This window comes from Mytilus trossulus, chromosome 6 (genome assembly GCF_036588685.1).
Source record: "Mytilus trossulus isolate FHL-02 chromosome 6, PNRI_Mtr1.1.1.hap1, whole genome shotgun sequence".
Classification (NCBI taxonomy): Eukaryota; Metazoa; Mollusca; class Bivalvia; order Mytilida; family Mytilidae; genus Mytilus; species Mytilus trossulus.
Window position 1 is genome coordinate 70211434 of NC_086378.1, and position 26987 is coordinate 70238420.

The window sequence follows — 26987 nt, forward strand, 5'->3', positions numbered from 1 at the left end:
CATGCCTTTACAGTCCTGAATCAAATGGTCATTTTCCCCTTCCTTTAGCATCAAATTGGTTGAAATTTTACCGCAATCCGTCAAAATATCCTTCTCTTGATTCATCAGAGGTCTTTTATAATTATCAATACTGTTATTTTTATCGTCTCAAAGAAAAAGTACATTTTATCTTTATGCACAAAAAATTACTGTTAAAATCATTTTGCAATTTTTACTGTCATTTGACATGAATGTAACCCCATTACAACCCTCTGTTATGGGTTTTGAATGTTGAACTATAGTTGGTAACTTCTAGTTACATGTATTTGGTTCCTAGTGAAGAGTTGCCTCATTGGCAATCATACCACATCTTCTATCTGTATTGCATGTTTTTATGCCCCACCTACGATTGTAGAGGGGCATTATGTTTTCTGGTCTGTGCGTCCGTCCAATCGTTTGTTCATCTGTCCAGCTTCAGATTAAAGTTTTTGGTGGAGGTAGTTTTTGATGATGAAGTTGAAGTCCAATCCACCTGAAACTTAATATTTATGTTTCTTATAATCTGATCTTTCTAATTTTAAGGTCAAATTAGAGTTCTGACCCCTACTTCACAGTCAACTGAACATAGAAAAAGATAGTGGGAGTGGGGGATCCGTGTACTGGGGACACATTCTTGTTCATTTAAAAATTGATTTAAAAAAATCAGACAAAAGTTTCCACATTTTTATTATCTCCATTTATAAAAATTATATTTGTTTCTTTTGTATAAAATCTTTCAAAGGAAAGAAAAATGTAAAAACATACAATACATATTATAAATTATAAACAAATAATAAATAAATAAAAATTTAAATGAGATGTATTCAATGCATATTTGAGATATGTTTTTTAAGCAAATAAAATGCCAGACATCCCTTGGTATGTTTACCGGTAAATTGAATTTTGTATGATACGTCAATCTTGTGTTGAAAAGAAATACATATCTTTTAAGATTTGATAATCAGAACATGGAGCTCTTTAATTGTCTAAATTTAACATTTCTTTGTCACAATTGAAAATAATGTACTTTTTTTTAAGGTAAACTACTATATGTATTAATGAAACTGTGACCCTAATCATTTTCAGTTTCAGTTACTGTTGACTGTATTATCCATCCACACTATCACAATTCTAAATTAACGGTATACAATAAAGGTTTAATCTCTTTGTGATTTTCAAAAGAAAATTGGCATACCAGCTATTTTTCACCTAGTCAAACTGAATATGTAACAAATAAAACCCCTTCATGAGCTTCTAAAGTTAGAGATAAATGGGGTGGAAGTTTTAGACATTTACTCAATCTTTTGTTTTTTTGGACATTTCTATCCTTTGGACGCACATTTTTTTTTCAAAAGATAAACTCAACTAGATTTTGTTAAAACATTTGGAATATCTTCCTTTATGATAAATATGCTCGAAATTTGTGTAACATTTTTTATTACATTTTCACGGTTTAAAAAAAAAATGTTTATTAAAATCTATATTTTATGATCAAAAACATTTTATTGTCTTGTATTATATTTTTTTTTTCAATCTATATACTACAGTAAAAGTTAACCTTTTCAAGATGGATATACAATAAAATTTGCAAAACTGGTTCAAACAATATAATTAAACCAAAATATTAATGCAAGTGAACTACTTAATTCAATAACAACAAATAATAGTACACCACCGGTTTAAAAAATGATGGCAATATAAACATTTAGTTAAACATTCAGACTTTAAGGAAATTTTTTCAAGATGATTGCAAAAAGTATGATTTTTGAATAATTGTTTAATACGAACCAGTATATAATGAAAGATGGTCAGGGGGAGTGGGGGTTACAGAGGTTTGCCCCCCCTTTTTTTTTTAAGATCAATGCATATAATTTGGGACATATGGTTGGATCCTCCCTTTCCTCCAGGGTTGGGACCCCCCACACCCCCTCTTTTAAAAATGGCTGAATCAACCCATGATGGTATTTTAAAAATGACTTTTACAAAGCATACACTATATAAAAAAGAAGATGTGGTATGATGGCCAATGAGACAACTCTCCTCCAAAGTTCAAATGAGGAGGATGTAAGCAATTATAGGCAGCAATACAACCTTCAACAATGAGAAAACCTTTACCATTTAGTCTGATATAAAGGCCATAAAATGAAAGATTGCAAGGTTTAACATGCTTGTGAGCGCTCAATCATCCCCTAATCTGGGACCAGACTATGTTTCCCAAAGCTTGACTATATCATACTTTTAAAAAGTTAAAATAATATGTATGTAGCAATATTTTGTATTTAATTTTTTAGGGGGTCACTACATTTGTAAAATATCATTTTATATTAGAGTTTATTTTTAAATACATACTTAACAAAGATCAATCATAGAAAAGATGAAGGTGATATCAACATGAATATTGCTGAAAAGGATTATTTAATATATTTATAACATAAGTAATGCAGAAAAAAATACATATACTCTGCAGATTTTTCAAGATAGATAAAAATTGACATTGGATTACGCTATATTTACTTCAACATTTGATAAACATAACTTTGTATGTCTTGAACATGATAAATTAATGAGAATCACATACATTTCAAATCTTAACTAACATAGATTCATTTTCTCTATTACCCATGATTTCTAATAAATTGAAAAATGGCACAATATTTATGAATTTTAAAATCATAATATTTGTCTATATGTACAATGTTTCTTTGAGATTCCTGAATGTTATAAAACACTTTGATCTATGATCAGAATGCACAAAATAAAGTTTGGTTTCTACATTGTCAAAAATAATTGGTTGATTATGGCTCAATATCAAGTGTACTTCATTTTTACTAAACACATATATTATCATGTCATTTCTGTTTCCAACATTTACAAAAATGAAGCCACCAATATTTTTCTCAATTTCCATCTTTTCTTTATCACAGTTTTATCTTTTAAGTTCAGTAGCCTATAACTTTTCCTGGTATCACAGTATTTTCTCTCAAGGGGTTGAAACATGCATCATATCTGGTAGGACTATCTTGCGATATCTTTTCTCTAAACTCTGCATATACTTTATATTGTCAGCAACATGAAAACCATGAATTGCTGTTTCCTGTTGATAAAATAATAAAGTAGTGATTATCAACTGTTACAGAAATAGATCGATTTGGACAAAAACAATGCACACCATCCCATATTTGCACTATCACATTTCAATATTCAGTAAACTGCAAAATCTGGATCAAAACCCTATTTTGTCATACTCCAGTAATTTTCAAAAATTCACATTATTATGAACAGTTAAGGTTGATCAAACAACAACGTCATGGCAAACTTCCTTAAACAAAACTTTCAACTTGCTATGGAACTGACTAAATAATCTAAGCAGGCTGCAATCAATGTAGGCAGGATGTAAAAATACATCAAGCTGAATAAAAACTTTTTTTCATGGGTGTGTTGTTATTGTTGTGCATGTCTTTATTCCTGTTTATTTTATGAGTTTCATGAAAATTTAACAGCATATAAAAAAGAAAAGAAACCGGTGGCTTAAGGGGTTGAATGAAGAAATGTTGTAGTAATTATTTACTTGTCTCTATAATAACTGTATATAACGTTAAATCATAACAAATACTGGTATGAATTCCCTCTTCCAATCCAGCTATTCTGTATTTTCGACCAATACAGACTAATTTCTAATCAAAATCAGAGAGAAAGATCAAAACATTAATTAGCCTTATACTTAATAGTTAAACATACCTTTAAAAATATGATAAGATCCTGTGTTTGCATGTGTTCCATAATTTCTTTCTGTAGATGTCTTAGGATGGCAATACACAGATATACTTGGTAATCTACACCCATGACTATACTTAAACATATATAATGACAAATGTCTAACCAATCAAGGTAGTTCCAGAAACATTGCTTTAACCAATGCATACAAATCTGAAAAATACATGTGTAAATAAAAGATGGGTACAAATTTAATGGGATAAACTGATAAAGATGGTTATATCACATTACAATGATCTTATTCTTATAAACTGCTATTTTCAAATAACCCTTGCATATGATTTTGAACAAATTTAGAGACTCTCCAACCAGCAACCTGTTCAATATGGCCACATCATTAATCTGACAGATAATGAAATTGGTGCTACACCTACTGGTATGTAAGAAAAAGGTATGATTACTCTTTGGAAGCATCTTATAGATATATTCCATTTGTATGTAAAATTGTTTGCAATAAATTTTGAGTCTGGTTCATTAGTGACCTTTAATGGTAAAATTACTTTCATAAATTGGGATTTGGATGGAGAGTTGTCTCATTGGCACTAGTACCACATCTTCCATTATCTATATAAGCCTCATTATTTAAACCAGTTGACAGCACAATTAAAAAATAATGTTAATTTAGAAATCATTGCGTGCATTTATTTTTGCAATTTAGTCATTTTAGACTTAAATGCAATTTTAATTTTTACGATTTTGAGAAAAATACTGATTAATTCATATAAAATATTTCAAAATGGAAGTTTAAATTATTGCATTTAAAACTCTTTCACAATAACAAAAACCTCGCAATAATTTCTGAATTTACAGTAATTGTTACATGATGCCAGAAGGTTTAATTTAAGAAAGATCAAGGGTAAATTTGGAATACCAAACACCTGTTTAACCTCAAGATTTTCATGGGGTTCATGTTTCTATGTTTTGTGGAACTTTTTTTTTATTTAGGGGGGTTGAATTTATTTTCCACTAGCTGTTGTTTCTATTTCATCTACTTGAAAGTTTATGATTGCTCCCTTTGTATCCTCCAATTTTCACTAATGTCAAGGATGAAAAGGGAAATAATCATCTCACCTGAGCTGCAGTATAACCAGACATTTTAAAAGCTGAGGCTACCAATGGGAGCTCTATTTGAAGTAAAAGTTCTATATTGTGTCCAGTACTAGAAAACATTGGTGATATACCACTGATCATTACTGCTGAGGGAAGGTGAACCTGAAATAGTAGAAACAAAAAATGTTTTTAAATTCCTTTCAGATTTTGTATACAAGTACAAGTGTAAAATTTAACTTGATCTTTTTTTAAATTCTTCATTATCTTTTTATTTTTCAGAGAAAAAAAAGAGTTTGGTGGTTCTTTGCAGGCATTTAGGCATCTTCCACAAATAAAAAATGGCCATCAAATAATAGCTCAATTGTGCACAAAGGTGGCAGTCAAGACGAAACAACAATCATCAATCATAATAACAAACAAAGTGTCCAAAAAGTAATTTTCTTAAAAAAATAATTCAAACCAAAATATATGGATAAAACACCCATTACTAAGGTCAAATTAACTACATGCATGGTAAACACATCTATACTTACAGAACAATGACGCCTATGTGGCCATAGATATAATACTTACAGAACAATGAAGCCTATGTGGCCATAGATAACCAGATGATCCTAGGCAGGAAAACTTGTGTAAGAAATGCCACGACTTCTCTACATTTCCATTAAATATTAGGAAAACAGTTGCTGCAAACCAGTCAAATCCTGGGTATCTGTTACTAATAAATTCTGAACAACTGTTAAGGATAATATATCAGACATAACTATTGATTAAACTGAAATAATACCAATCAGCAAAAAGCACACTGTATGCCTAATTGGCAGCAAATGTATTGACTAGCCTTGAACCCCTTCAGTTGGTCATCTGTGTACCAAACAAATCATGTCCCCCTCTATATTTTTTTTTAAATTGCACAGTTCTTAAAAAAGCAAACAGTTGTTGGCACAAATTCATAATTTACTGCACATATGCAAGAATCTTTGACCTTTCATTTTGTAAATTCATATAAAATACTTTTTTTCAATTTGCAGTTTGGATAGTTGTTTTTTTGTGTTGTTATATTGCTGTCTCATTGATGTTAAATACCATATTTCTTTTTATTAGTATTCTTTCAAACTAATCAGCTATGAGAAAATCTTAAGTTTCAATGTCTTCTAATCTTCTTTTTATGAATCGCTGTATACTAAAATGTGAAGAATGTGAACATACAAGCATAATAGAATATGTTGTTGAACTGTTTACCAGTTCTTTTGTCATAAAAAACATTTTGTATGGAAGTCAATGAAATATCAAACCTTAAACACAATAAAACAACACATATAGTGCAATATATGGTCTTCAGAGTCAAGTGTCTGTACCATATGTAAAGCTATACATTGAAATAATCTGGTAAAATATGGTAATTCAAGATTCTACTAAAAGATACTACTAAAACAACCATCAACATCAAATTCTCAAACTTCAAAAATCTAGCAAAAGGTGAATATAACAGATCAACCCCCTCTTTCAGTAATTCATACTTTGAAGGCCGTACTTTAACCTATAATGGTTTACTTTTTAAATTGTTATTTGGATGGAGAGTTGTCTCATTGGCACTAACACCACATCTTCCTATATCTATTATGAAGTAACTATACATTTTTGAAATAAGGATACTGATTTTAGCATGTCCCCCTCTCTGTTCTGGTCTCTGTTGTTGTTGTAGGTAGAAAGCACATTGTTTCAATAGTAACGTCAGTTTCTCTGTCACATCCGAGGAGGTGTGGATCACTTTCAGATGGATTCCATATCTACAATGAACAAAAATTGGTGAAAACATGACAACCTCCAAACATCAATTCTGACAGGGACAGTGTATACTAAGAAAGTCCCTGTTTCTATACATAAACTACTCTTTAATAAAAATCATTTACAATACCATTTGAAATACTTTCAGTTCCTATATACCTAGATAAAAATTCTTAGCGAAAAACTTATATACCTAACCGGCAACATCATTATATAGATATATAAGAAGGATGCTGCTGGCAATGTAATTGTTAATTTTCTTAAGTAACTCATGGTCATCAAAAATTAAATGAACTTTTTTTTCACCTCTATTGTAACAATTTGAAATAATGAACAAATTAAATGTTTAACAAATTTAACACTGTTAAACTTAAAATTGTGTCTCCATTCATGGTATCAACATGAAGTGTATATATATGCCCCTTTTTTTAAAAACTAATCAGCTATGTAATACATTCAAATGAAGTGGATTAAAAAAATCAAATTAACATTTCATATATCAAATATAAATACCTGATAGCAATCTTAATGCCAAGCTGTTGTAATGGAGTTAATTGGAATGACTTCAATGAATTCTCAGACCCTGAAATATAGTAATTAATATGTTACATACTCAACAAATATCATATTTTTCATTAGAAATAACTTCTTGTCCTACTGATTTAGTTCCTTATTTGATATCATAAATGCATTTTCAGTAATTTTGGTAATGGTTACTGGCATACTGATATAAGTCAGAACTTGCATTTGGACGAAAGCACACAACAATTTCTGAATTTACACTTAATGCTTTATTGTATTTAAACAATTTCCAAAAAATAGTTTAATTTGTAATGATCAAACCATATAAAAAAAACTTAAGATTGCTAAAAGTATAAATTTTTAAGGCAGCTTTTTACCAGAATAAATCAAGATTAATGCAATTTAAAAACTATGAAGGTATTTTCTGATATTCTAAAACTTTTTTTTATTGACAATTAAATATAAAAAAGAAGCTGTGGTATGATTGCCAATGAGACAACTATCCACAAAAGACCAAAATGACACAGACATTAACAATTATAGGTCACCGTACGGCCTTGTACAGTATGAAAGAATTTTACATACAACAGATACTTCATTATATTTTAAATTTCAGCAATATGCTGGCTTATAAAATAAGCTAAGTGGTCATCAAATATCATTTAGCCTTAAGTTGGGAGTTCATATCAGAAAAAAAACTGTGATGACCTATTACCAAATTTCAAAGTCTGGATTCCAAAGAAAAAAGTAATCACCTAAACAAAATACTTTATTTTCTTGAAAATTACTTTTGAAGGTTAATGTTTATAAATACAATATGGTGATAAAATCCATTTTTCATTCAATAAAATGAGAAGTAAAATTTCACTGACAACTTTTAAGACAAGTACTGTATTGATTTTATTTTTAGACATTTTCACAGTTATATTCAATGATAGACAAACAATTGTTTACAACAGTAACATAGATTTTTTTTAGATTATTCAATTCACCAAACCTAAATCTATGTTCTACAAACTATTAAATCTAAGACCTGTTGTTGGCCTTTCAATATTAAGAAAAAAAACAAAAACAACAATCTCCAAATATACTTTGTTGTCAGTTAATTTTCAACTTATGAGTTTAAATGTCCCCCTGGTATCTAGTTTGCCCCTCTTTTACAGAATAAGGAGATGTGACATGACTTCCAACAAGACACCAGAGTGAACATGAAGTTAATATCAGCTACTATAGAGGGTTGTACAAACTTCAACAATGATTAAAACTCATATCATATAGTATGAAAGGTCCTGATATAACAAAGTGTGAAACTTTCAATAAAAGAAACCCAAACAGCCAGAGCCAGCTTTTAGGCACAAATCATCACATTTGTGTTAAATTTATATATATAAATCTTTCCAAATGTTATAAATTAACTATTTAACAATTACTTGCAGTACCTCTTTACATGAAAAACTGAAAACAGACACAAGATCTAAACACAGAAATGATTTCTTTGGCCTCACATAAGATCTAAACACAGAAATGTATTCTTTGGCCTCACATAAGATCTTAACACAGAAATGTATTATTTTGCCTCATATAAGATCTAAAAGAAATGTTTTCTTTGAACCCTCATAAAATCTAAACACAGAAAGGTATTCTTTGGTCTCACATAAGATCAAAACAAAGAAATGTTATCTTTCAACCCTCATAAGATCTATACACAGAACTGTTTTCTTTGGCCCAACATAAGATCTAAACACAGAAATATTTTCTTTGGCCTCACATAAGATCTAAACACAGAAAATTATTCTATGGCCTAACATAAGATCTAAACACAAAAATATTTTCTTTGGCTTCATATAAGATCTAAACACAGAAATGTATTATTTGCCCTCATATAAGATTTAAAAACAGACATGTTTTCTTTGGCCTCACATAAGGTCTAAACACGGAAATATTTTCCTTGGACTCACATAAGATATAAACACAGAAATGTATTCTTTGGCCTCACATTAGATCTAAACACAGAAATGTATTCTTTGGCCTCACATAAGATCTAAACACAGAAATGTATTCTTTGGCCTCACATAAGATCTAAACACAGAAATGTATTCTTTAGCTAGCCTCACATAAGATCTAAACACAGAAATGTATTCTTTAGCTAGCCTCACATAAGATCTAAACACAGAAATGTATGCTTCAGCCTCACATAAGATCTAAACACAGAAATGTATGCTTTAGCCTCACATAAGATCTAAACACAAAAATGTATGCTTTGGCCCAACATAAGATCTGAACACAGAAAGGTATTCTTTGGTCTCACATAAGATCAAAACAAAGAAATGTTTTCTTTGAACCCTCATAAGATCTATACACAGAACTGTTTTCTTTGGCCCAATATAAGATCTAAACACAGAAATATTTTCTTTGGCCTCACATAAGATCTAAACACAGAAAATTATTCTATGGCCTAACATAAGATCTAAACACAAAAATATTTTCTTTGGCCTCATATAAGATCTAAACCCAGAAATGTATTATTTGCCCTCATATAAGATTTAAAAACAGACATGTTTTCTTTGGCCTCACATAAGATCTAAACACGGAAATATTTTCCTTGGACTCACATAAGATATAAACACAGAAATGTATTCTTTGGCCTCACATTAGATATAAACACAGAAATGTATTCTTTGGCCTCACATAAGATCTAAACACAGAAATGTATTCTTTGGCCTCACATAAGATCTAAACACAGAAATGTATTCTTTAGCTAGCCTCACATAAGATCTAAACACAGAAATGTATGCTTTAGCCTCACATAAGATCTAAACACAGAAATGTATGCTTTAGCCTCACATAAGATCTAAACACAAAAATGTATGCTTTGGCCCAACATAAGATCTGAACACAGAAAGGTATTCTTTGGTCTCACATAAGATCAAAACAAAGAAATGTTTTCTTTGAACCCTCATAAGATCTATACACAGAACTGTTTTCTTTGGCCCAACATAAGATCTAAACACAGAAATATTTTCTTTGGCCTCACATAAGATCTAAACACAGAAAATTATTCTATGGCCTAACATAAGATCTAAACACAAAAATATTTTCTTTGGCCTCATATAAGATCTGAACACAGAAATGTATTATTTGCCCTCATATAAGATTTAAAAACAGACATGTATTCTTTGGCCTCACATAAGATCTAAACACGGAAATATTTTCCTTGGACTCACATAAGATATAAACACAGAAATGTATTCTTTGGCCTCACATTAGATCTAAACACAGAAATGTATTCTTTGGCCTCACATAAGATCTAAACACAGAAATGTATTCTTTGGCCTCACATAAGATCTAAACACAGAAATGTATTCTTTAGCTAGCCTCACATAAGATCTAAACACAGAAATGTATGCTTTAGCCTCACATAAGATCTAAACACAGAAATGTATGCTTTAGCCTCACATAAGATCTAAACACAAAAATGTATGCTTTGGCCCAACATAAGATCTAAACACAGAAATGTATGCTTTAGCCTCACATAAGATCTAAACACAGAAATGTATGCTTTAGCCTCACATAAGATCTAAACACAAAAATGTATGCTTTGGCCCAACATAAGATCTAAACACAGAAATGTATGCTTTAGCCTCACATAAGATCTAAACACAGAAATGTATTCTTTGTCCTTATCATATTTGTCAATCTTGAAGATTTCCTACGTAATCAAGAGACCCAAAACCATCAAAATATTTCTACAGAAAATTCAAACTTTACTCAAATGCCCTGAATATGTAAAATCTTTATTCTTCTTTGCTGAAATACAAATAACATTGGGCTGCAGCAACTGTTGGCAAATCATATTTCATCATATAATGTAGCTTTAGACTATTATATTTTGATATCTTAAACCCACAATTATTATATATAAAAGAAATAGACCTGACCTTCTGTCTCCAACTGACTTCCATAGTTTTTGCTATATTTTTTTTCTTTATAAAATGTCTCTATTATTATGCCAGCACAACAGTTTTAGTTTAGTTTTACCATAAAGGGCTTACAGTTAAAGGTTGAATTGACCAGCATTGTCTTTGAAAACGAATACAATAATCTAGAATCAGGAAAAAGAGAAGGTACAAAGACGAGAAAATAATTTATTCAGCTGATTTTCTATCAAAAGGTGAATATATATATATAGAATAGTAGGTAGTTTCATTTTTGATATTGACTATATCACTTGGAATATCAGGACGAGCCCATTAGGGCGAGTTTAGATATTCCACATGATATAGTCAGTATCAAAAAAAAACTACCTAATATTCTGTTTATCAATAATTATGACGTCACACAATGTATTGCCTAATATTTTCAGTGATACAGCCAGTACGTTGATACTCAAAAATATTAGGCAGTAAGATCAAAGGGAAAATATAAGAATTACCGATAATCTTATTTCTATCAAATGTTAGTCCAGATATTAAGACAATATATGAATGCTAAAATTCAGTTAGTTCTGTCTCACAGACTAGTGGCTGTCCTGTTTATGTTAAATGTATAGTATATAATATATAGTTTTATGTTATTTTGATAATATTGTGCACATATTGTACTTACACATGACTTTAGATGATCTGTATATTTTGCCCCTATGTATAACTGTAATTTATGCATATCTTTATATAAATACACTATGTCTTTGTGTTTAATTTTGCATAGTGTGGATTCAGTATCATTGTGTGGGTAAAGATGAACAACAAATCTAAATAGTCAACAAAGTCTAAAAGCTTGTATGCTGATTTTGACAAAACAAAGAAATCAACTATCCACAAAAATACAATTTTTCATTAATCCACATAAACATAAATTGGTTTCCACACAAAAATAAATGAATCCACAGTACATAGACACATATGTAGGAATGTATTTTATACACTTAAAATTGAGCACAGGATTATAATATGTCTCTGAAGAGCCTATATAACTATTCATTGACATTAACATGTGTCTCTTTTATCACTCAGAGATTTGGAATGGAATAAAAATACAAATCCTTTCCATAAGCTTAGTACTTATCATGTGAAAGCAAACACTGACACCAACCTTTGGACTAGGGAGACCCAGCCTCCAATACTGTGGTTTTATTTATTTGTGGGTAGAAATTTTTCGTGGATTAAGCCGAAAATGTATTTTCATCATCTATGCATATATAGCCTATTGAAAAATTTTTATTTGTTGAACATTTGAATTCGTGGTTCACCTGCAACCATGAAACCAAAGCAAATTGGTTTCCAACAAATTACAATGAATCTACAGTATACAAAACCATGCTTCTCAACCTAAATACCAATTTCATGTTTTTGGTCTTGTGTGAGATAACCCTTCTCTTTTCCTTTTTTCTACCATTGAAGTGTTATTGTGTTAAAGTTCACCTCATAAATATTGTTGATTTCAATAAGTATATTATGATGATGCATTTATGTATGATACATGGAGAGCAACCATGAGATGCAAGTAGAAAAGAGGTCAATGAAATGATATTGCATAAATAATGATAATAAGTTACCTGACATCTTTTGCATGTTTTTAATTGGACACACCTGATTCTCTTGTAAAGAACGAATAGTGAAAAGAACTGATGGTATATCAAACTCTTTCATTTTATCAGATTATTCAAAACATTAACCAACAATATTCCAAAATATCTAAGAAGCTACTTGGCATGATATTTTCAATAACCTTTTTGATTTTCCTTATAATTGCATATTTTTTGCTTTGGTTGGGATGAGGTAGAAAACAAATCCTTATTATTTGCAATATATTATATCTCCTCACTAGCTGATTTTGATGCCATCACAAAAGAGATTTCTTTATAATGGATAAATAATTTATTTTTTAGCTCTGGTTATGTACAAACTAACTCATATTTTCATATTTACTGAATGCTGTACAACCTTATCTGATTTACACAAACAAACAAAACATGAATTTTTCAGATCTAGCATATTGATTGATGGATGACTGTTTAATGTCCAGTGGCAAATTAAATGTCAATTTTGGATAAAAATATTCTGAATGAGAACATTTCAGTGGCAGATCCAGAACTTATCCTAAGTGGGGACCTCTGACTTACCTAAGGGAGGGCCCGGTCCAGTCATGCTTCAGTGATTATCTATATAATCAACTAAATTTTTCCGACAAAAGGGGGGGCCCTCTGGGCTTCCTGGATCCGCCTATGTATTTTAACAGTTATGAACATGAACCCTGCTTAAATAGTACTAGACTGACTTGCTGAGAAAGATTTTGAACGTGCTTGTTCACAATATCATAGTCTACAGGAAGACATGTTATCCTACCCAGACATGTTATCCCAGCCCTAGTCTTACCTTTATCTCAAACATGCATGAAAGCAAAGTGTCTATATATCAAGAGAGTCTTACCTTTATCTCATTATTGCTGCTGAATGTCCATTTATGAAGAGAAGATCTTACCTGTTTAATCTACTGAGGGAAAGATGGACTCTTCTTGTATCTTTAAAGATATTTATAAAGACATGATAGGTGTTAAGGGAAGAACTTACCTGTTTAATCTACTGAGGGAAAGATGGACTCTTCCTGTATCTTTAAAGATATTTATAAAGACATGATAGATGTTAAGGGAAGAACTTACCTGTATAATCTACTGAGGGAAAGATGGACTCTTCCTGTATCTTTAAAGATATTTATAAAGACATGATAGGTGTTAAGGGAAGAACTTACCTGTATAATCTACTGAGGGAAAGATGGACTCTTCCTGTATCTTTGACATGACAGGTGTTAAGGGAAGATCTTACCTGTATAATCTACTGAGGGAAAGATGGACTCTTCCTGTATCTTTGACATGATAGGTGTTAAGGGAAGTTCTTACCTGTATAATCTACTGAGGGAAAGATTGACTCTTCCTGTATCTTTGACATGATAGGTGTTAAGGGAAGAACTTACCTGTATAATCTACTGAGGGAAAGATGGACTCTTCCTGTATCTTTGAAATGATAGGTGTTAAGGGAAGATCTTACCTGTATAATCTACTGAGGGAAAGATGGACTCTTCCTGTATCTTTGACATGATAGGTGTTAAGGGAAGATCTTACCTGTATAATCTACTGAGGGAAAGATGGACTCTTCCTGTATCTTTGACATGAAAGGTGTTAAGGGAAGAACTTACCTGTATAATCTACTGAGGGAAAGATGGACTCTTCCTGTATCTTTGACATGATAGGTGTTAAGGGAAGATCTTACCTGTATAATCTACTGAGGGAAAGATGGACTCTTCCTGTATCTTTGACATGAAAGGTGTTAAAGGAAGAACTTACCTGTATAATCTACTGAGGGAAAGATGGACTCTTCCTGTATCTTTGACATGATAGGTGTTAAGGGAAGTTCTTACCTGTATAATCTACTGAGGGAAAGATTGACTCTTCCTGTATCTTTGACATGATAGGTGTTAAGGGAAGAACTTACCTGTATAATCTACTGAGGGAAAGATGGACTCTTCCTGTATCTTTGAAATGATAGGTGTTAAGGGAAGATCTTACCTGTATAATCTACTGAGGGAAAGATGGACTCTTCCTGTATCTTACCTGTATAATCTACTGAGGGAAAGATGGACTCTTCCTGTATCTTACCTGTATAATCTACTGAGGGAAAGATGGACTCTTCCTGTATCTTACCTGTATAATCTACTGATGGAAAGATGGACTCTTCCTGTATCTTTAACATGATAGGTGTTAAGGGAAGATCTTACCTGTATAATCTACTGAGGGAAAGATGGACTCTTCCTGTATCTTACCTGTATAATCTACTGAGGGAAAGATGGACTCTTCCTGTATCTTACCTGTATAATCTACTGAGGGAAAGATGGACTCTTCCTGTATCTTACCTGTATAATCTACTGAGGGAAAGATGGACTCTTCTTGTATCTTTGACATGATAGGTGTTAAGGGAAGATCTTACCTGTATAATCTACTGAGGGAAAGATGGACTCTTCCTGTATCTTTGACATGATAGGTGTGGCTACATCTAATAACTGCTGGATAACTATAAAATTATTATAATATATGGAGTTAAAAAAGTATAATAATAAATGGAGTTATAAAAATATAAGATCAAGTATTGATGAATCAAGAGACTGCTCGAATACTTCAATTATTTATGATAATATTCTCTTGTGAAGAGTTGTCCCATTGGCATATACCAAATCATCTTTTTCATTTTTTACAGTTGTAATAGATACTTATAAAGACTGATAATTTTTTCCACAAGGAGCAAAAACAGTTTTGTTTAAAAGCACAGTAAACATAGTGACAAGAGAAAAAGGTACATTTGCACAGATTGTAAAATAAGGAACATTAAGCCAACATGTTGAATAAATTTAGCGGGGGTCTCATTGGAGGGTTCTGATCCCAGATCCCGCTTACTGTTTTGTCAGCTTCACATGTCCCGCTTACCCTATGTATGTAAGTAATTATCATTTTTTTGTAATGTCCCCTGTCCCACTAGACTTCATTTCCCGTTTTCACAGCACAAAAATTTGACTTTCACATGTCACACTTTTTTTTTGTAATAAATGTAAATCAAGAAATTCTGACTAATCAAAATCTGACTGTATGCTAAATGAACTTGGTTGATATGTTAAATCAGGATATAGTATAACATTGGTTAAAATGAAATTTAATTTATATCAAAATGGGGTATTAAAAAAAAAATTAAAAACCTCATTGCTGCCCAAAAAAATGAATTTTTATACCGATTATAAGATGAAGAAATAAAAGTCTCAGATATATTTAAAAAGAAATGAATAGAGTTTTATCAGCTGTAAATCCTACCATTTCCTTTGACTAAATCTGCTCTGTTTAATAAAATCTTGATAAGGTTAACTCTACATTTGTCTAGCCAACTCTTCCCTTGGTCATGCTTCTTCAGTGAAAGGAACTTCACCAGGTCGTTCTCTGAAACAGTCATTCAATTCTGATTTATGGTATATTTATACAAGGCATTCATTTACCATACATGTAAAGTGGTTCATTCTGGCTTCATTGGATCTTATAATTTATAGTTATAGTGTAGAAAAAAATTATATGATTGATGTATATCTGTTCTCAAACAAAAGATAGAATGCAATAAAGGTCTTATGTATCCTATCTTTTAACTGCAACTGGTATTTTGTTCTTGACTTGGAATTATTCTTGTACTAAGCCACATTTGTTTCTTTGAAGATAGATGTAACATAATTGTTAATAGACCTATTTAGTTTTTTTTATCTTGATTTGTATCAATAATCTCAGTCCTAGTCTGTTGGTATAAAGTATATCATGAAGTAGCTGTGGAACCGTAGATCTTAGGTCCTTTTGCTATTTTTTTACTATTTGCCGACCATCTCTTTTTTTTACTATTTGCGGACCATAGAGATGATCCACAAATAGTAAAAAAATAACATAAGGACCTAAGAGCTACAGTTCTGCAGCTAATCATAAAGTTGCAATAACTTGTTTCCCAATCCACTATAATTAAATATGTTTAAACTGAAGTAGCCACATCTTTTTTCACCTTTGGACAATTTGGTATTGAAATATAAAACAAAGTACTTTGAACTGCTTACTTTGAAACAGCTGATGAGACAGATACAAAAAAAGTAATTGGTAATTTTCATATTAAATCTATTTTTAAAGTTGATGATGATGATAATTGGATTAACTTTATAATAGCTTCAACTATATTCTATTATAAGACAATCAAATTTTAGATACTATAGAAAAAACATATAAAAAGAAATTCAAAACATAAGTGAAGAATACCCTATTGCTTACATTGCTATTTTACACATTGTTGTACAATACAATATTAACTTTGTTAAAAGTTTCCATTTAATATTCATACTCCATTTTTCCACAAGCATGTGCAAACCTATTCACACTGATTGCATGCAAAACATGTTTTATAACTCCACAAGTTTCATGCAAAAGTCATTGAAAAAGAGTGCTGCAAATATGCCAAGTGATACCAAGAGTTAAATAATTTTATCAATTTGTCATTCAATTAACTGTTTATTTTTCTTAAAATATTGCGTCATTATTAAATAATTGGTGTTCTAAAGCATTTGACAAGCCATTTTCAATATGTGCAAGCAGATGCTTGAATCCAGATCACCAAAGTGCTTTCATTTCTACTCAGGGGGAAATACCTTGAAGATCAAACAAAGCTTCATCTGATTCGGACTCTGTAAAAAGCATACTAAACTAAAACTAAAACCTTCTATGTAATAAATAAAACATGTAGCAAAGTAACTCAATCTAGGCTGTGACTGTCACTAAAAATCTATATTAACTAATAACACAAGTGAATATGAAATGTATTCTATCTACTTTTCAATGCTGTTTAAATCATGATTCATAAAAGTTTATTTAAGTCCATATAAACTAAACAATTCATATAACTTAATTGAAAATCATCTTCCATTAAAAAAAACAAATATTTATTCATTTTTCCTGCTAGCAGTTTTCCAGTCCTATCCTTGCTCTTATGAACAGATATATCATACTTGTTTAGTACTGATCATAAACTATAAAATGTCTAGCTTTTAGCAGATTTTACTGTTTTTCCCAAAATTATATAAAACCAAAATATCTTTAAATACAATTTAACTTAACATAAAACCATATACTTATTTTACAATTACTGTTAGTCCTACAGTGTGAAGAATTTTGACATACAAGGAATACAAGTACATACAAAGTTCACATACTTTTTTATAATCCCAACAGAAAAAAATAATGAAGAACTACTGTTTTTGCAGCAATACAACTCAAGTAACAGTGTGTTATGTTTAATCAAATGTTCCCATATATTCAACATTTTTCAAAATGTTTTCTGAACCAAAATAGTGCTTTTATGTTCTAAATACTGCACTTTTGTTAATAATCCAGGTCATCAGACATATTTGATGATATAAAATTATATGGTTTTACTGTAATCTTAAAACCTTTAACAATACCTTGTTTTACTGTAGATCTAGCTCCCAGGTTAGGAATGTAAGCTCTGGGTACTGGATATGATGATATCAATGGATAAGGGTATACATGTCCACGAGTGTCCTGTTAAAACATCATTTATATTTACATTGTACAAAAGTTTGGATAAGGGTATACATGTCCACGAGTGTCCTGTTAAAACATCATTTATATTTACATGATTTACATTGTACAAAAGTTTATCAATGAATATAAGTCAATTGAATATCTCTCAATAGATGAATTATAACTAACAAAGCAGAATATTTACAACAGGTTTTTTCAAATAAATTATTTGTCATTTCTAACTTATTAACAATAGTCCAGGGTAAAAAAATCTTATTATGTATGTACATAATTATTTCAAATTATTATTCTCAAGCCTAAGTGGTCTAGTGGTCACGTAGGGCATAGTACAAGGTAATGTTGTGCCATGATATCTATTTCTGTATATACGTAATTCAATTTACATACATACTGAATTCAACTAATGTTTATATGGAATTCAATTTATGTGTTATACTAAATTCAATTTATGTTTAAACAGATTTGAATTACATATTTGAGTTCCTTTTAACAAGGTGTACAGGTGAAAACTTAACAGTTCAGAAAAAGTACAGACAATACTTATATAAAAGGACTTACCATATCTAACCCTCTTGGTGGTAGAATCCTTTCAGAAGGACCCCCTATTAAGAATGCTCTGACTAGTACATAGTTTCTTTCTATAGATAACATGTCTATTATTATCTCTTCTCTGCAACAAAAAGTAAAATAAACTACAATCAGATCTAAGTAATAAAAAAAGAAGTAAATTCTATTTCTGTCTTAGAACATCAGGGAAACATCGTTTGTTTGAATACATGACAATCCTTAGATGGACACTGGTTCAATGAAAACAGTATAGAAAGTTCACATAAATCTTTAATTCCAAATTTCACAAATTAATAAATGGCAATAATGTGTTAGAATGTATAAAAATTCAGTTAATAGAAAACTAATGAGCATTGAATCTAGAAACCCATCAAACTAAATAGATGCTTATACAAATCTTGATATCAAATTTCAATAAGCATGGATTTAAACTTCTTGAGAAAAATGCAACAAAACATATTTTGAATATAGCCATTATGTTGATAACTTACCTGTCTTTGGTATAGATTTTGACCTGTGAGTTGATAACTTACCTGTCTTAGGTATAATTTTTGACCTGTGAGTTGATAACTTACCTGTATTTGGTATGATTTTGACCTGTGAGTTGATAACATACCTGTCTTTGGTATGATTTTCCACCTGTAAGTTGATAATTTACCTGTCTTTGGTATGATTTTCTAGCTGTAAGATGATGACTTACCTGTCTTTTGTATGATTTGTGACATGTTAGTTGATAACTTATCTGTCTTTGGTATAATTTTCCACCTGTGCGTTGATAACTTACCTGTCTTTGGTATGATTTTTGACCTGTGTTTTGATAACATACCTGTCTTTGGTATGATTTTTCACCTGTGAGTTGATAACTTATCTGTCTTTGGTATAATTTTCCACCTGTGAGTTGATAACTTACCTGTCTTTCATATGATTTTCCACCTGTGAGTTAATAACTTACCTTTCTTTGGTATGATTTTTGACCTGTGAGTTGATAACATACCTGTCTTTGATATGATTTTTCACCTGTGAGTTGATAACTTACCTGTCTTTGGTATAATTTTCCACCTGTGAGTTGATAAATTACCTGTCTTTCATATGATTTTCCACCTGTGAGTTAATAACTTACCTGTCTTTGGTATGATATTTGACCTGTGAGTTGATAACATACCTGTCTTTGGTATGATTTTTCACCTGTGAGTTGATAACTTACCTGTCTTTGGTATAATTTTCCACCTGTGAGTTGATAACTTTCCTGTCTTTCATATGATTTTCTACCTGTGAGTTGATGACTTACCTGTCTTTGGTATGATTTTCAGCCTGTGAGGTAAGCAGTACATCCTGGAACTTATACTGTGACTGCAGCAAGAGATATGTATCCAAACAGGAAATCATCACACTAAGACATCTGTAAAACATTGATTCATTCATTGTAAACATTGAATCAATATACAGGTTGAGAACAAAATTATCTATCAATTACTGTATTCCAACTTATTTATTTTCAAATACTCTATTTCGTGTTTAGCCTTTTCTATCTATAGCCCACTTTGCAGCATTTTAATTTCCTGATTTTCAAATTTACTTGATGCAGTTAAACAAGAAGAGATCCAAGTTTTACTTACTCATGACAATTCATACTTGCGTCATTTTCTACTTTGGAAATTCACAAAAACTTGCGAAATATGTTGGTTTAAAGTAATGAGGTAGGTCTGCAATTTGGATCAAGTAGGAGTAAGGATGAGAAACACATTTAATTTTATACTGTAAATTCAGAAATTATTGTGAGGTTTTTATTATTGCAAAAAATGTGACCGAGTCGAAAACACAATAATTTATTCTGGCATTTTAAAATATTTTACATGAATTTAGCAGGATTTTTCCCAAAATCATAAAAATTAAAATCACATTCAGGTCTAAAATGACAAAATCTAAATAATAAATGCATGCAATAATTTTTGAATTTAGAGTAGTGCAGATAATTTGCTTTGCCTTTGCCCTTTCTATTGAAATGTGATTAAAAAAAAATTAGACATCACTTATGTTTTCCATTTAAAATCAAAAGTTTAAATATCAAGTTTTTCCCTAAAAAATGTATCAAACTAACAAATATGAGATTATATAAGTATATTTCTCTTACCTGAGACCAAACACATGAGACTGTTCAAAATTAAATAATGAATGGATTTTTGCCGGTGAGTCTACTATCACAAATCTGTCTACAAACTCCTAAAGATAAAAACATGCTTAAATAAAATATAGATATTTTAGATACAAGAATGCTTAAATAATATATCAAGAATAAAACAAGAATTTTAATTATAAGGAAAAGCTTTATTATGCAAAAGCCAGCAAAATTCAAAGGTTTTCTGCTCTTTGGTAGTGTTTTTGTTTTTTTGACACATTTTACTGATTTCATTTAAAATTCTATATATAAACTTGTAAATGAAATATCTCTGATATTTTAATAAGGGAAGTTCAATATAATTTTTAAGAAAATCAAAACATTCATGGAGACTTGAAACCATTTGGCAGCAAAATAATAAAAACAATTTATATCAACAAAATATGTATCTCCATTCAAATAAGATTGATAGATCCTAAATTCTATGGATGAAGGAATTATCTATAGTATTTATCACAAATGTTCAATTATGTAATAAAGCATTACCACAACTGAATCAGGAATTTCTCGAAAACCGTAACTTTCTTTCTTTGGTAAAGTTTTATCTCCCAATAATTCATACACTGCATGAAAGCTTGATAACACATTTAACAACTTTATCAAACTCTAAAATGTAAAAATAAACATATTATTACAAAAAACTGTTATAGATGTTTTTTAGATTAATGTCTCGTTGAGTAACACCCACATTTTTCCATGTTGTTGTTTTTCATTTCTTAAGAGGTATTGACAAACTGTAATAAGAATTTTGCAGAAATTAAAAAAAAAAAAATATCAGTATTTAAAGGTGCAATAGTTGTTTGCAATTATAAGGTGCACTTCATGTGTTTAATGTTACTTTTATTTCTATACTTCATACTATTGCTATACTCGTAGATCAGTGTTGACGTATCTTAAATTTGCAAAATAAGCAAGTTTTATCTGAATTATCCAAATGTATCCTACATGCACCATCTTTAAACTTAAAATACAGCAAATATTTTTTTTAAAAGTTGGGAAAATACTCATTAAATAGAAATGGCAAACATTTTGAAAGATTTTGTTTTTCAATTTAAAGTACAATAATTAAATATAAATTACAATACAGTGATTTTTTCTTACAATCTTATGTCGTCCATATGATCAATTGTTTATTAATCTTACCTTATGAGATGATCTTTCTATGGGATCGACTGGCCATGCCTTTGGTGTAAATAACACTGTATCTAATGGACTCGACTCTATCACTGACCACAGCTCGGATAGCAATGCTTTAATATATCCTATAAATGTATTCCAATAAATTAATTATTCAAGAACATTTTATTCTGTACTCCTTTTTAAATCATATATGAGAAAGATTTTACTACATGTAATTTGAGTTGTTTAATGAAGTACCCAACACTTTCACTAAATTAATTTGGCTTGTTTAATATTCCTACAATTTTGACAAAGTATTTACTTTGACCCTTTGACAAAAATATAAAAAATTGAAAAAATTTGAACCAACCGTTTTGTCAGAAATATTACACTGGTTATATAGCAATTTGACAAACACTGATTTTGATCATTGAGAAGCTTAATATTCCCTTAACAATATAACGTAATTTAAACGTTAAGCCGATTTAAAAGAGTTATCTCCCTGTAGTGTTAGGTACCACCTTAAAATCCTACACAGCAAATAAGTACATGAAGAAGTATATATTTTCAATAATTAAAAACAAAAGAAATGTCTGCCCTGCTTTACTTATCTTGATTGATCCTTATGTTGGCAAATATGTAAGATAAAAAAAATCTTCCACAAATATCTACAAACACTTACCATTATAAATATTTTAACATTTGTATTTGCTGCTTTTACACTAAGCATGCAGCATTAAGAAATAAGGGCAAAAACTGGGCAGCTCAAATAATTTTTTATTAATTCAGAATAATGTAACAGGTAGGATGACATGACTTACTGCAGACTGTTAACTAGCATGTTTAAAACCTTGCTCAATATGACAGTCTAGTACAATGCAGGTTAATATTCATATCACATTAACATGTTCTTGTCCTAAATATGCATAGAATTGGCTTTAAGGTGGTACCCAACACCAGAACTAAAATTAGTTTGGCTGATTTAATTTTCTTAAAATTTTGACAAAGTATTTACTTTGACCCTTTGTCAAAAATATAAAGATGTCAAAAAATTTGAACCAACTGTTTAATTAGAAAAAATTCACTGGTTGGATAGCAGTTTGTCAAAAACTTATTTTGATAATTTAGAAGCTTAATATTACCTTAACCACACAACGTAATTGAAACATTTTGCTGAATTTACAGAGTTATCTCCCTGTATTGTTAGGTACCACCTTAAACAGTCATCCATCATAATTTGAATTCTTATAAGTGAAAAAAATCATTTAATAAAAGAGATTTTCAGATTTTGTCTAAGCAGTTGGTGAATAATGAAAAAGATATCATGGACAACAAACGCTGAATGAAACCTTGCAACACAAGTCATTGGTATACATGATATGAAGAATTCATGTCTTCCACCTTCTGAAATATACCCCGATTTGAACTTATATTTTTGCAAATTCTCCAACATTTGAAGCAGGTAAGAAGAAAAACCAAATCAAAAGAAAATGTCTTCTACTGGTGGATGCTTATCTAAAATATCAAGTTTCAATACATTATTTATTAAGGGGATTGACATAAATCCATCTGTGACTACAACCAAACAACTTACCTGTTTTCTGTAGAGCAACCATTCCAGGGGCAGTCCCTGCTACTTGTGTAACCATAAAACCATAACCAAACTTCTCACATTTGCTAACCTGCATATTCAGAATTAAAATGATTTACAATATAAAAAAAAACTATCGAAAGTATAGAAATATAATTATAATGAAAGTCACTCCACTGTAATCATAATGAAAATCACTGGACAGTATCTATAACATGATATGATTGTAGTTACCCTGCTGATCATTCTTTTTAAATATATAAAACTAAGGGGTCACCCATAATTGTCCACCATTTTCCAAAGTGTACAAAATGTACAAAATGTACACTTGGGGGAGGGGTTAAAAATTCAACATTTTTACTGTACACTTTTTTTTTAAATAAAAATAAAACAGTCGGATATCATATGTTTCAGTTTATTTTCAATGCAAATTTCTATATTAAACTTAACTATGGCAGACAGAATCTTCTTTTTGTTAAGAAAGAATGATTCCTGTCTTGAAATCTAAAAATGGTTGATGTACATTTTTTAAAGGAGGGTGGGGGTCTTGAAAAGTGTATGTTTTGTACACTTTCGAAAAAAATTGACAATTATGGATGACCTCTAATTCAATATCTTCTTTTTCTCAATATCAAAAATAGTGCAGATAAAGCATCATAATTTGTATACCGGTATTCAATACCTTTTTTTTAGAATATAATTGGTCTTACCTGTAATTTGTTTTTATATCTATCATACATATAGGTCATACATTCATTCATAGCTTTGGTTTGTTGTAACAACAATATTCCTTTGGCAGTACTAGCAAAGTTCAGTAAGTTATCTCTCAAAGTGTCCTCCCAGGCATTGCTGTAAAATAATTACAAATCAAAAAACTTCAATAAAAACAGAAATTTCTTAATAATTCATTTGTGACATCTTAACTTAATTTGGGAGAAATTGATTTACCTATATGGATGAATGTAAAATCAATTTTGGATTAACAAAACTTGCAGCAATGTTGACCCCCCACACCCAAACTATCTGATTTAAGTTTTTTATCCTACATCGATCTTTTGCTGTCGTCCCTTACTAGAAGTCAGTAAATTGCAGAATATGTTTTGGATTACTAGTATACAAATTAATATTGCCTTAATTTTAACAATTTTAAGTTCTATAACTGTAAAAAATATTCAGTATTAAAGGTGTAATATCACCATTGATTTTCCTCTAATGTTTACCTTCTTTTTCTCTGTGTGCAAGCTATAGTAACTATGTAACCTCAAGTTTCTAATATCTTCTATAGAAACCCATAATAAAAAAATAATGGTGCTTTGAAGTACCCAAGAAATATGTTTATGACCCAGAAAACTTTTACTGCAATGAAATGTAAGATAAATCAGGTACAACTCTTATAATTCAAGGGAATAGTTTTTTACAACCTTTTGTCCCTTTTTTTCGTGTGCAACAGGATGTGACGTACTATGATTTGGTGGTATTACACCTATAAGATTGCTTTCTTTCACCATTTTAAAGAACAGTGTACTGTTTAAACTAAATACATCTAAGCATTCTTTTTCTGAATGTAAAAAATAGCCTTCAATATGATCACTCAAGTAAATCAATCTATAATGATGAGTACTGGTATATAAAATACTGTGGATTCATTTATTTTCGTGGGTACCAATTTTCGTGTATTAAGGAAAACTTACATCTTCATGGTTGTTTAATTTCGTGGTTTTGCTGAAGTCTGCATACAATTCTTTGGGAAATTCATCATTCTTTGAACATTTAATTTCGTTGTTTACCTGCACCCACAAAATCCACGAAAATTGGTAGACAAATAATAATAATGAATCCACAGTAGACATTAGTGTTTGACATGTGCAAATTTTCTTTTATTTGAGGGTTTAAAAAATCTACTCAGTTTTTTTGTTTATATGTGTATTGAAATCAGTGCCTGTATTATAAAAAAATGTGAAGTCAGATATTATTTTTTTTTTCAATGCTAAAAACCTCGCAGGAGTATTCTAATAATTAGAACAAATATAAATTTTGTTTACTTTATTTTTATGTAGCAGTTCTTGAAATTTCATTGATTTATTTCATATTTGTCTACTGTTCATCAACCTATTATATCTACAGGGAATAATTTCTTAACATACAGTAATAATATGAATCAATACTTTCTAAGTAAAAGAATTTACATGTCATATGCTTTAGTTGTAGTTGCAGTCGAATCAGAACTATCATCAGACATGGTGGGTGTGGCTGTTCTTTCTGCTTCAGAGTAGGCCTGTAAGTATAAGCAATTTCTTTTAGTTCCATATACTGAAATAACTTTATTTAGGTTGCATTAAAGTAAATATCAACAATGCATAGGAACTCCTTTCTGGCTTATCCTGTTCCACTATGAAGTTTAGAAAAAAATTATATCCTAGAATGGAAAGTTCGTATGCACTCCTATTTTTTCAAAGGTCAAAATATATTCCACAAATTTGAATTTAACCAATATGCATATGTTTATTTACTAGTAACATTCACATGTTAAGTCTCTAAGAGATGAAACAGACTCTACAGCATGAAACAGAGATCACATCTGGGAACCAGTTAGTAAACATAATTAATTATCTATGAATATTATATATCTCCCCAAAAAGAGGTGTGGTTTGGGAAATAGCTGTATTTACACAGCTCAACCTTTAATGGAAGAACATTCACTGAGAAATCTCACATACCTCAATCTCAACAAATGATTGATATGAGATATTTTTACAAGCCTCCTTCTCAAAATGATCTTCCAATTTTCTGATTATAGGACTCCTTTGAAGTTTTGAAGAGTTGAAACTTTTAAACAAATTTGAAAAGACCTGTTTAAAAATTTACTATACTGTTGACAAGATTAAGATGGGATATGATTTTAAGTCCCCCTCCGGCAAAAGAGCTCAAATATTTAATATCTACTGATAATCAAAGTCCCCCAAATTTGTCAATTATCCAACAAAATATGAAAGCCCTATCTTGGCAACACAAAGAATGAATGGTGGACCGACTGATGGATGGGTCAAAACAGTATATACACAACTTTGTCACATCGGGTATATTAATCCTAAATATTTTTGATATATTTGAACTTTGCAATTTAGCAAAATGTAAAACAAAAATTGTAAGGGTTCAACTGAAAGATTTTTATGATGAAAGATGGGTTATCTAAGCATTCATGATCTTTTATGTGATGTGAAACTTTTGTGATAGTAGTAATATACAACTTATTCTCAAGTAACA

At 30.3% G+C, this 26987-nt stretch overlaps 1 protein-coding gene across 2 annotated transcripts in view; it reads right to left on the bottom strand.

Annotated features, from left to right (window-relative positions):
- Positions 1-717: 717 nt before the first annotated feature.
- LOC134721764 (protein broad-minded-like) overlaps positions 718-26987 on the bottom strand; it is a 44439-nt gene continuing 18169 nt past the window's right edge. Inside the window, exons 18-35 of one of the 2 annotated variants that reach the window (XM_063584967.1) lie at positions 25910-25998; positions 24434-24572; positions 23727-23814; positions 22157-22275; positions 21500-21619; positions 20969-21057; positions 20126-20236; positions 18829-18940; positions 18168-18267; positions 17358-17393; positions 16003-16125; positions 15131-15214; positions 7144-7213; positions 6499-6632; positions 5416-5570; positions 4864-5004; positions 3757-3945; positions 718-3112 (exon numbers count right to left, since the gene is read on the bottom strand). In XM_063584967.1, the coding sequence (XP_063441037.1) occupies positions 2999-3112; positions 3757-3945; positions 4864-5004; positions 5416-5570; positions 6499-6632; positions 7144-7213; positions 15131-15214; positions 16003-16125; positions 17358-17393; positions 18168-18267; positions 18829-18940; positions 20126-20236; positions 20969-21057; positions 21500-21619; positions 22157-22275; positions 23727-23814; positions 24434-24572; positions 25910-25998 (2013 nt within the window). In that variant the 3' untranslated portion in view covers positions 718-2998. The remainder of the gene's footprint in view (positions 3113-3756; positions 3946-4863; positions 5005-5415; positions 5571-6498; positions 6633-7143; positions 7214-15130; positions 15215-16002; positions 16126-17357; positions 17394-18167; positions 18268-18828; positions 18941-20125; positions 20237-20968; positions 21058-21499; positions 21620-22156; positions 22276-23726; positions 23815-24433; positions 24573-25909; positions 25999-26987) is intronic. The other variant, XM_063584966.1, reaches the window with a different exon arrangement.